Source organism: Neoarius graeffei, chromosome 12 (genome assembly GCF_027579695.1).
Source record: "Neoarius graeffei isolate fNeoGra1 chromosome 12, fNeoGra1.pri, whole genome shotgun sequence".
Taxonomy (NCBI): Eukaryota; Metazoa; Chordata; class Actinopteri; order Siluriformes; family Ariidae; genus Neoarius; species Neoarius graeffei.
Genome location: NC_083580.1, coordinates 21,085,170 through 21,097,434, shown reverse-complemented (window position 1 = coordinate 21,097,434; position 12,265 = coordinate 21,085,170). Strand labels below are relative to the sequence as shown.

Below are 12,265 nucleotides of genomic sequence, written 5' to 3'. Positions count from 1 at the left end.
CCGCACAATTAATGAAAAAACGATGCCATGGGACCTTTAAAAATATCACTTCAAAGAAAAATGCTATTGAAAACATGGTACAACATTGTGTGCAAAAGTTTGGGCACCCCTCAACAACTGGAATTTTATTTATTTTTTTAACCTCTAATTTGGTGATGGGTACCAAATATATGCAGCTGTGTATATATGACTTGTGTGTATATGTGTGTATATATATATATATATATATATATATATATATATATATATATATATATATATATATATATAAAATAATTTTTTTTTTTTTTTTTTTTCCAAGAGTTCAGTAATCCATGTATACAGAACCATCACAGATGCAAATTGTAAATTTTTGTTATTGGGAGTGTTCAGTCCATGTCCTGAATGAAGGTGTGTGTTGTGAACTAGGACCTGCAAAACCAGCTGAAAAAGCTGAGTGGGGAGCTGGCTGAGCGCGAGAACCTTCTAGAACATCAACGTGCAACACAGCAAGAGCAAACCCGCACGACAGAACACAAACTGCAGAGCACGATACAACATCTAACAACTAAACTTACAAAGAAAGAACAACTACTTCAGGTAAAAACACACACGCACAATAAAGTACACTCTCTTTCAACTGTATGTTTGTATTTATCAGGACCCTCACCAATGTTTATACAACCCTGATTCCAAAAAAGTTGGGACAAAGTACAAATTGTAAATAAAAACGGAATGCAATGATGTGGAAGTTTTAAAATTCCATATTTTATTCAGAATAGAACATAGATGACATATCAAATGTTTAAACTGAGAAAATGTATCATTTAAAGAGAAAAATTAGGTGATTTTAAATTTCATGACAACAACACATCTCAAAAAAGTTGGAACAAGGCCATGTTTACCACTGTGAGACATCCCCTTTTCTCTTTACAACAGTCTGTAAACGTCTGGGGACTGAGGAGACAAGTTGCTCAAGTTTAGGGATAGGAATGTTAACCCATTCTTGTCTAATGTAGGATTCTAGTTGCTCAACTGTCTTAGGTCTTTTTTGTCGTATCTTCCATTTTATGATGCGCCAAATGTTTTCTATGGGTGAAAGATCTGGACTGCAGGCTGGCCAGTTCAGTACCCGGACCCTTCTTCTACGCAGCCATGATGCTGTAATTGATGCAGTATGTGGTTTGGCATTGTCATGTTGGAAAATGCAAGGTCTTCCCTGAAAGAGACGTCGTCTGGATGGGAGCATATGTCGCTCTAGAACCTGGATATACCTTTCAGCATTGATGGTGTCTTTCCAGATGTGTAAGCTGCCCATGCCACACGCACTAATGCAACCCCATACCATCAGAGATGCAGGCTTCTGAACTGAGCGCTGATAACAACTTGGGTCGTCCTTCTCCTCTTTAGTCCGAATGACACGGCGTCCCTGATTTCCATAAAGAACTTCAAATTTTGATTCGTCTGACCACAGAACAGTTTTCCACTTTGCCACAGTCCATTTTAAATGAGCCTTGGCCCAGAGAAGACGTCTGCGCTTCTGGATCATGTTTAGATACGGCTTCTTCTTTGAACTATAGAGTTTTAGCTGGCAACGGCGGATGGCATGGTGAATTGTGTTCACAGATAATGTTCTCTGGAAATATTCCTGAGCCCATTTTGTGATTTCCAATACAGAAGCATGCCTGTATGTGATGCAGTGCCGTCTAAGGGCCCGAAGATCACGGGCACCCAGTATGGTTTTCTGGCCTTGACCCTTACGCACAGAGATTCTTCCAGATTCTCTGAATCTTTTGATGATATTATGCACTGTAGGTGATGATATGTTCAAACTCTTTGCAATTTTACACTGTCGAACTCCTTTCTGATATTGCTCCACTATTTGTCGGCGCAGAATTAGGGGGATTGGTGATCCTCTTCCCATCTTTACTTCTGAGAGCCGCTGCCACTCCAAGATGCTCTTTTTATACCCAGTCATGTTAATGACCTATTGCCAATTGACCTAATGAGTTGTAATTTGGTCCTCCAGCTGTTCCTTTTTTGTACCTTTAACTTTTCCAGCCTCTTATTGCCCCTGTCCCAACTTTTTTGAGATGTGTTGCTGTCATTAAATTTCAAATGAGCCAATATTTGGCATGAAATTTCAAAATGTCTCATTTTTGACATTTGATATGTTGTCTATGTTCTATTGTGAATACAATATCAGTTTTTGAGATTTGTAAATTAGTGCATTCCATTTTTATTTACAATTTGTACTTTGTCCCAACTTTTTTGGAATCGGGGTTGTAAACAAACAAACTCAAGTGACCAAAAAAAAAAAAAAGCAACAGATTTCAATACATAGTCATTTTCCCCAAAAAGTAAACTAACCTTCAGAAGTCAGGTAGGAAAAAAGTAGTACACCCTACAGTGTGGGGAAATAAGGAATTTTATGCAGACTGTCACAGGACAGACAAGTCTAAAATGTTGCCTGTCCGTTCAAATTTCAGCCTGTCCGAATGACGGGCCAAAGGCCTGGAACAATGTGGTCCGGGGCCCACCTTAGGGCCTTGAAAGCTGAAGGGCTTTAGATGCCTGGAGATGGCTTCTCAGCCATTTCCAGACACATTTTTGGGATCTTTAAAGGCCAAATTACACAACACATGAGTTGCTAATTTCACGACATATTGAATCTAATTTACAAGAAAATGTCAGAAGGTTCAAGAAAAACATGCTGAAAGTTCTACCCAAGGAAACAGTGGCGCACACAGGTCGGTTCCATGTCTAGAAAAAAGTATGGGGGGGGGGAAAGGAAGTTCCAGTTGGTCACAAGTTACTGATACTCATATACAGGTACTATAATGACACTCATGAACCATGTCAGCAATGAGTGTGTTTTTAATACTGTGTTTATAATAAGAAATTCAGTAATTAACAATACAACTATTCTTACATCTCATTATCTCTAGCTGCTTTATCCTGTTCTACAGGGTCTCAGGCAAGCTGGAGCCTATCCCAGCTGACTACGGGCGAAAGGCGGGGTACACCCTGGACAAGTCGCCAGGTCATCACAGGGCTGACACATAGACACAGACAACCATTCACACTCACATTCACACCTACGCTCAATTTAGAGTCACCAGTTAACCTAACCTGCATGTCTTTGGACTGTGGGGGAAACCGGAGCACCCGGAGGAAACCCACGCGGACACTGGGAGAACATGCAAACTGCACACAGAAAGGCCCTCGCTGGCCACAGGGCTCGAACCCGGACCTTCTTGCTGTGAGGCGACAGCGCTAACCACTACACCACCGTGCCACCCCACTATTCTTACATAATAGAGTTAAAGTTTTGAGTACGAGATTCCAAGTAACTGTCGCAAAATGACTCAAAACTAGACATGGGAATCTCATTTGGCATTCAGACTAAAATCTGCTGGACTAGAACTTAGAAAATAGAAGAAAATAAAAACTATTAAAATATAAATCTACATCCTCCAAAGCATATGACTGACTGTCATTCTTATTATGAATGGGGGGGAAAATGCACATAATAATAACATAACCATTGATTGGTACTTTGGCACTTAACATAATACTGTACTGCAAAGTTTCATGTAAACTGAACTCTTAATCAACTGACTGGATCAATCCGATACCGTCAACCCGAAAACACAGGTTCAACTGCATCGTGCAATAAAAACAGCAGCGAATACTGAGTGTATTATTATCGTCATATTTAGTGTGCCACTCGGGGAGAGAGAGGAGCCTGTAAATTTTGCCGGGGCTAGGACCTTCAATGGCCGAGTTATAAATTTTTAAATCCTTGCACACGTGAGCACCCGGAAGCAGGGTTCATGGTAAAGCTTTCCGCGATCCGCGCTCGCCCCGACCTCGGATCGGGCCATGCTTGAGCTCATTCGAACAGTCTCAAGGAGAGGGATGTACCTGTACAGTTTGGCGGCACTGGGGCTTTGGGTGGCCGCATTATGACATTTTTAAAGGCTGGCTCGAGCCAGGGCTCATGTTAAAGTTTTTCTGGGGCACTGAGGCGAATAGCGGGCCAAGCCGCAGTCATAGCAGGCTATGCCTGGGCTCGTTCGAAATGGCTCAGGGAGAGAGAAGGGCTCGCCTGTAAAGTTTGGCGGAGCTCGGACCATCGATGGCTGACCTTAAGAATTTTTAAATTCGCCCCCGTTTCACAGACCGTGTCATGACCTCATGTATTCGTCCAGTGTAACTTTTGGAAGAAAATTAGAAGTAGATTAGACCCATATCTTGACAATTTTTCATGGGCTATCTGGTTTGATACTTTTGAAATACACACGGACAAATTCGCATTATTTTTTTTTTAATCGGCAACCCCGTCCGATGCTTTTGAAATACATATGGACAAATGTGAAAATCACCGGTAAGTGTCCAGCCTTATTTCCCACACTGCCCTATAATTGAGTGATGGGTAAAAGCACCTTTAACATCAATAACTTGAAAGTGTTTTCTGTAGGAATTTATCAGTCTGCCACATGGTTTTGGAGAAATTTTCGTCCACTCTGAAAGAGTTACTAGAGAAACAATAAGGAATTAGAACGAGTGCGTTAATATAAACCTGCGATTTGAATTCTTGCCATGCTGTAGAAGGTATATCAATACTTTCCGACAGTTAAGTTTACGAATAAATAACTATTCAATATTTCTCTCTCTCTCTCGCAGGAGTACATGAGCATGGTGCAGGATCTGGAGCAGGACCGAGCTTCAGCAGGAAGTAATGTAATGCTGGCCAAGCTTCGAAAGAAGCTGAGGGAAAAGGAAAAGGCTCTGGAGGTGCTGCTCTCATTTCATCCGTGGTGCATTAGTAATAGCCTCGTTAGTTACATGAAATAATTGTTGCGTTTTATTTGTGCATGCGAGCAGAAAGCACTCGATGAAAAGTTTGTGGCAGTAGAGGAGAAGGAGAATGAAATTCATCTGCTGCAGCTAAGCCTAAGGGAAAAGGAAAGAGATTTGGAGCGACTCAAAAACCTGCTCTCACACAATGAGGAGACTGTTAATGTGAGTGCTTAAGATTTTATAAAACTACAATAACTAACTGAAATTTATCAATATTATTGTAGCAGCATATAATGAAACAGAAGCTGTGCATTAGACTGTAATAAAATTAATCAGGGCTAATTAAACGTTAGTTCTTGGGCCCGAGTTAAATTTGTACCTGAACTATTTCGGAAAGAACTGAAATAAGCTCAAAATATTTGTATGCATGTTTCCCCGAAATAGATTTCACCTAAATTAGATCCAAGTAAACTGTGTGTGTGTATATGTGTTCAGAGCTTTGATGGGTTATTGAAGGAGAAAGACATGGAATTGCAGCAGCTGCTGAACTCATTGAAAAACCTGCAACGGTCCAAACAGGAGAGTGAAGAGAACCTGCAGAGGGCTCTGAGAGAGAAAGATTCCATCATCCAGCAGCTCCAAGACACACTGCAGCTCAAAACCAAAGACATGGAGGTAACGCCATATACAGTGCATAGCGACACTACACTGAATGTCAAATTATCATCAGTTTATATTAGACTGGTACCAAAATCCAGAATTGTGACACCCAAAGGCATTTTTGAGACAAAGTCGGCAAACAGTCTTATTTTGTCAATTTGGGTGTGCCGAATTCAAATCTGCAATATGCCGAGCTCTATCTGACCTCTGTTGGCCTCTAGAGGTCATTGAACTTTGGGCCTGTAAATGTCTCAGCTGAACCCAGTTTCTCAGCTTTCTAAGGAATTAAATGTACTAAAATGATTAATGAAGTTAGCAAATGGCCTTGTTTGTTAAATGTTTGGGTGCTGAATTCATTTTTCATTTGTAAAATGACATATGACTTCTGATAACCTCAAGGTCATTAAACTTGGCCTATAGGCCTATGCATTTAACGGCATTTTTAAACTGACTGTACTCCCCCAAAAAGAATACGAACAGACAAAAAACAAATAGAAAGGAACAAATACAACATTAAATGCCAGTCCATGTACATGTGACTTACTTTTCACAATGAGAATGCCTAGGCGATCACCTTACATAACATTGCATTACATTTAGCGGTTATTGTTTATACAAAGCTACTGAAAAAAAGGACAGATTCAGCAGCATACAAAATGTGGGGGCATACAGGGTATACAGGGTAATCAGGGTTAGTATATATGAGAGTTTTTTTCTTTGTTGTTTATTTTTTGTAAAGGCTTTACCCCGTTTAAAACAAAAAACAAACAACAAAGAAAAAAACTCTCATATATACTAACCCTGATTAACCTGTATACCCTGTATGCCCCCACATTTTGTATGCTGCTGAATCTGTCCTTTTTTCAGTAGCTTTGTATAAACAATAACCGCTAAATGTAATGCAAATGTTATGTAAGGTGATCGCCGAGGCATTCTCATTGTGAAAAGTAAGTCACATGTACATGGACTGGCATTTAATGTTGTATTTGTTCCTTTCTATTTGTTTTTTGTCTGTTCATATTCTTTTTGGGGGAGTAAAGTCAGTTTAAAAATGCCGTTAAATGCATAGGCCTATTGAGGTATTTCACCCACGTGACCAAGTCATGTGGTGCTGCCATTTTGGACGGCACGGCTCGAATCAGTTTGAATGCGAGGAAGGCGACAAACTAAAAACATAAAAGAAAAAGGAGCGAGATGCAGAAAACACCTTCACTATCCAGCGACGTAGGGCATTTACAGGGCGAGACATTGCCCGTTATAAATTTGCTGTTACCAGGCAATGACCAAGAACTGTATTATTAGGGTCAGTGTAGTTGTAGCAGTGTACTAGCAGCTAGCTGTTAGCACTAGCTAATGTCAACAACAACAGTAGCTAGTATGTTACTGTAGCAATGTTTACGTTCAGTCATTTGGATGACTGTTAAAACCTTTCAGTCTCAAGTTTTTCCTTTACTGGATTTACTAGTTTACTGAGCTAGCGCGCTCGGGCAAGCTGGGAGCTAGCGCGCGCTAGCCTCTGCCGGCGCGCGCTAGCTCAGTAAACTAGTAAATCCAGTAAAGGAAAAACTTGAGACTGAAAGGTTTTAACAGTCATCCAAATGACTGAACGTAAACATTGCTACAGTAACATACTAGCTACTGTTGTTGACATTAGCTAGCTTGACGTTCAAAATGGCGGACACCGGGGCGTCACGTGACCCTGTGACGTCAGGTGAAATACCTCAATAGGCCAAGTTTAATGACCTTGAGGTTATCAGAGGTCATATGTCATTTTACAAATGAAAAATGAATTCAGCACCCAAACATTTAACAAACGAGGCCATTTGCTAACTTCATTAATCATTTTAGTACATTTCATTCCTTAGAAAGCTGAGAAACTGGGTTCAGCTGAGACGTTTACAGGCCCAAAGTTCAATGACCTCTAGAGGCCAACAGAGGTCAGATAGAGCTCGGCATATTGCAGATTTGAATTCGGCACACCCAAATTGACAAAATAAGACTGTTTGCCGACTTTGTCTCAAAAATGCCTTTAACTCCTTAAATAAGCACTTTTTTGAATTTTGGTACCAGTCTATATGATTTACAGCCTCGCTGTAGCTCCCTGGTTAAACTACGTTCTGTACTCCCCCTCTCTCATTCCTCCCGCTCTCCTCCTTTCTCCAATAGGACATGGCTAGCACAGTTCTTAGTCATTCAGAGTCTCAGGGACGTGATCTTGCAGAGCAGATGGGTCAGAGGTTAAAGGTCACAGAAGACATGTTGGCCGAGGCAGTGAAGCACAGAGAAAGGCTGGTGTGTGAAAACCAGACAGCTGTGGAGAACCTGCTGGCCACCATCAGTAGCAAAGACCAGCTACTCAAGGTATACTGTTGGTTCTAATACCTCCTGTGCACGGAATAGAACATAATGGGCCATACTGTTATAGGTGACCCAAAGTGTTTTATTCCCCTTATACTTCAGCAATTTTCCAATCACTACAATTTGACACTCTGACTGGGGCTGTATTTCTACATCTATGTACTCTGGGTGTAGGAGAGCGCAGAGCGACATGCACAGGCTCTCTCTGATTGGTCAGCAGAGTTGCAAGATCTTCGCAGACAGCTCGCAGACACCCAGCTGCAACTCGGCGATACTCAGAATCTCAGTGCAGCACTGAATGAGAAGGATGTGCTCATCAATGTAAGACTTTTATTTTTTTTTCCACCATTTTTTAAAAATATAATATTACATTTGTGCAGGGGCGTATCACCCGCGGGGGATGCGTACGTTTCATCCCCCCCACTTTTGTTGAAACACAATTTAATCCCCCGCACTCTTGTCAGATTAAAATGACATCATTATGAAAATTATACAGCTACTATAAAATGTGTAACAAGGAAGTAAGCTATTGCCATAATGTTAGACAAAAAACAGCCACGCAACGGACTCAAAACAGTTTTTCTCACCTGACCAATCAGCAGTTGCGTGAATATAATAGCCAGTTTGCGTAGCGTGCCGAAAGAGCTCAATAATACAGTATAGAGCTGCAGAGCCAACACCAGTTTTACCGCTCCTCATTCACCGTTCCCGGTTTGACGTCGCATGCGGTGCTTACTGTGCCTGGCTCTGCGGCTCTGAAAGCAGAAGCTGAAAGGGGTTTCAGTAGCCTCCGAAGGCTGAAAACGTGGCTGCGAAGTAGCATGACACAAACGCGTCTTAATAGTGTAGCTGTGTGTCATGTTCAGAAGAACACACTTGACCTGTTGGACAGACAAATGATTTCTCAACAATTTGTTTCTTATAAGGAGCAAAGAAAAAACACATTTGGTTGTTTCAAACACAAATAGTGTGTCAGGGTAAAGTAAGGTTGTCAGGATTTGTTGACAGTGATGTTAAATCAGGGGTGGGCAATTATTTTTTCCATGGGGCCACATGAGAAACAGAAAATTTTGTGGAGGGCCGGACCAAAAGGCTGAACTAAATTCTGCATAATATTAATTGTATTTCTTTATATAAAGCAATAAATATCATTGTTTTTACAAGCTGCTAAGACTGGTAAGAGTATGGAAAAAACGAGGTTGCCTTACAAAAAGTCATTTATTCAATCAAATTTCCCAAAACGATGGTTAACAAAATGTGAACGTTTGTACCTTTTTTTTTTTTTTTTTTTTTTTTTTCAGTCACATTCACCCCAAAACACAATAAAGACGTCACAATATTGTCTTTCTACTCCACATATCAAGCAAGATACATCATATTATAATAATGATGCCCACATTTGTAGTCTAATCACCTCATTTGGTGCTTTTCGCCGGAGATCGGCTCCAGCGCTTGCTGGTGATGTCACACGATGTGATTGGATGGACCGTTTGAAGGATGGCGTACAAGTTTGTGGTTGGTCTGGACAAATTACGGAAGTAGTTATCGCGGGATTAGGTTTCGTGGGATTTCATGTCATTTTCATGTCGCGCGCATTGCGTTTTTGTTGAACACAACTTCAAAATAAAAGCGGGCCTTACGCGGGCCGGTCAGAATGAACCAAAGGGCCGGATGCGGCCCGCGGGCCGTAAAATGCCCAGGTCTGTGTTAAATAGTAGTAGTTACTAGTTGTAAAGTCAGTTGAGGCAAGTTTTTTATTACGAGTGTGTGTTTGTACCAAGTCTACTTTTCATGCATTATTAACTGCTGATCACTTTTTTAGAAGAGTTTTTCAATTGAGATTTAAAGGCATTTCAAATCGAATGAATGTTCAATAATTGTTGTACAGTAATGTTATTTGGCCATTAAGTGTTTGTTGTATGTGTAGTCTATTGCATCATTTTCAAATTTTATGCATTAAACCTGATGTAATGCATGATGCAAACAAGTTTTGTACACGAGTTTGAATAATTAAAGACATTAAAAGCAGGAACTGCCCCGTCTTATTTGAATGTTATACTAAAGAGGTCCTTCCAGGATGCTGCGCTTCTCCAACATGAACTGATTAGCCATGCCTCCTGCTCACACAAAGCGATCCCAGTCCAAACTGTTATGCATGATGGTGTATGACAGACCTGGGCATTTTACGGCCCGCGGGCTGCATCCGGCCCTTTGGTTCATTCTGACCGGCCCGCGTAAGGTTAATTAGAAATTACAAAATAAACGTATTTCCTAATTTTACCTCATGCATGGACTGAATGTGCATTGCTTTTATTTTGAAGTTGTGTTCAACAAAAACGCAATGCGCGCGACATGAACATGACAGGAAATCCCACGAAACCTAATCCCGCGATAACTACTTCCGTAATTTGTCCAGACCAACCACAAACTTGTACGTCATCCTTCAAACGGTCCAGCCAATCACATAGTGTGACGTCACCAGCAGGCGCCGGAGCCCGAGCCGATCTGTAGATCTGATACCTACACCGAATCAACTGATGATCATCTGTCAGCTGTGCTTCGCATCTCCACCTCAGACATTCAACCTGACTCTGATGCACTCGTTAAAGACCAACAGAGACGAGATTTCTCTCACTGAACAAATAAAAAACTGAAAAACACCAAATGAGGTGATTAGACTACAAATGTGGGCATCATTATTATAATATGATGCATCTTGCTTGATATTTGGAGTAGAAAGACAATATTGTGATGTCCTTATTGTGTTTTGGGGTGAATGTGACCTGAAAAAAAAAATGGTACAAACGTTCACATTTTGTTAACCATTGTTTTGGGAAATTTGATTGAATAAATGACATTTTTTGTAAGGCAACCTCGTTTTTTCCATACTCTTACCAGTCTTAGCAGCTTGTAAAAACAATGTTATTTACTGCTTTATATAAAGAAATACAATTAATATTATGCAGAATTTAGTTCAGCCTTTTGGTCCGGCCCTCCACAAAATTTTCTGTTTCTCATGTGGCCCCATGGAAAAAATAATTGCCCACCCCTGGTGTATGATCTATACGCTGTGTATGACTTCTTGGGCTATGTGAAGTTTTTGGTTTTGTTTATATCAGTGTATACCAGTGTAGGCAGCAATACTGACATCTCTGTTATAGAACAGTATCCTGTTACCTAGAATTATCACTCAATACTTTTTGCCTTCACTTACTGAATAATTACATAGCCCTGGCAGTAACAACACCAAAACCCAACATGATAGATATCTGCATGAGATGCAGAACTTGGCTGGAGTCAACTGGATTTATAGGCTTTCTGCTGTCCTCCCTTTCATTTGCATCCATGGACCATGGGTATGAAAAAGTTCCATATCGGTCATTGACAGTGTACACGCCGGGCGTGTATATAGCCATAAACTGATTTCTAATGATATGGCTTCCCGATTCCAGAACACCCCCACTTTTGGAAAGCTTGATACGCCCCTGCATTTGTGCTTAAAATACAGTCAAGAGATTGGAATTAGCATTCGCCAAAGACACTTAACTTTTCCATTGGCATGGTGCTGCTTAACCAAAAAGGACCATTACTTTTACAGCGCATTCCCTAATGCAGTGTTTCTCAAACTTTTTCAGACCAAGGACCACTTTGTCCCAAAAAAAATTTCAGGGACCACCTGTCAACACCCGCCCCGCCCCACACAACACACACACACCATATGGAGATGTGTACTGTTAAGTGTTTTTAATTGAAAAAAGTATGGTTAGCTAAATACATTAAAGGCCTATCCATTCCATATCCTCCGTGGTTTTTTAAGGCAAAAGTATGGAGGTTTAAAATTCAGCAAACAGTTAATCAGAACATTTCATATCAATAGTTCAAAATTGTTTAAAATTAGGAGGAACATGAATGAACTGAAATGAACAAAACAAATTTTAGATTTAACAGATTACACTTGTCTTCTGCTCAAAACGGACTCTTTTTTTCTTAATGGGAGGAGTGGTGCTGATGCATACTAAGCATCAATGATTTAATATCTGTGTCGGTAGTGTCAGGTTTTTTCCTCTTAACTGAACCTGTCAGCCACTTCTCCATCCTTGTTGTTTCACTTTCAGTAAATTAAAAAAATCGCCACGAACACGAGCTAGTTAGGATTAGCCTATTACATGTTCAGAATTTTCGTTTGCTTGTTTTCAGGTCTGCCTGCCTGTTTGCCTGTGAGGCAGAGATTTGTGAGGTGACTGTTGCCTAGAGACGAGAGGCGGAATAAGAGCATGTGCACACTACAAGTTTTATGTGGTGCAAATTCAGATGCAGAACGCTTTTTAAATAATAATAATGATGAAATTACAGGCCCGTTTGATTGCCGTTAAAAACAAGATTGGATAAATTTAACTTTCTAATAATGTTACAAAGCATACGCTAGCTTATCATGAAAACGCTGACTGCATTTGTAGATCAC

The 12,265-nt window shown here is 40.5% G+C and overlaps 1 protein-coding gene across 7 annotated transcripts in view; it reads left to right on the top strand.

The window, feature by feature from the left end:
* cdk5rap2 (CDK5 regulatory subunit associated protein 2) overlaps window positions 1-12,265 on the top strand; it is a 176,009-nt gene that overhangs the window by 79,608 nt on the left and 84,136 nt on the right. For all 7 annotated transcript variants that reach the window (XM_060935661.1, XM_060935665.1, XM_060935662.1 and 4 more), the window contains exons 14-19: window positions 409-579; window positions 4,669-4,779; window positions 4,870-5,007; window positions 5,281-5,460; window positions 7,612-7,806; window positions 7,978-8,124. In XM_060935661.1, the coding sequence (XP_060791644.1) occupies window positions 409-579; window positions 4,669-4,779; window positions 4,870-5,007; window positions 5,281-5,460; window positions 7,612-7,806; window positions 7,978-8,124 (942 nt within the window). The remainder of the gene's footprint in view (window positions 1-408; window positions 580-4,668; window positions 4,780-4,869; window positions 5,008-5,280; window positions 5,461-7,611; window positions 7,807-7,977; window positions 8,125-12,265) is intronic.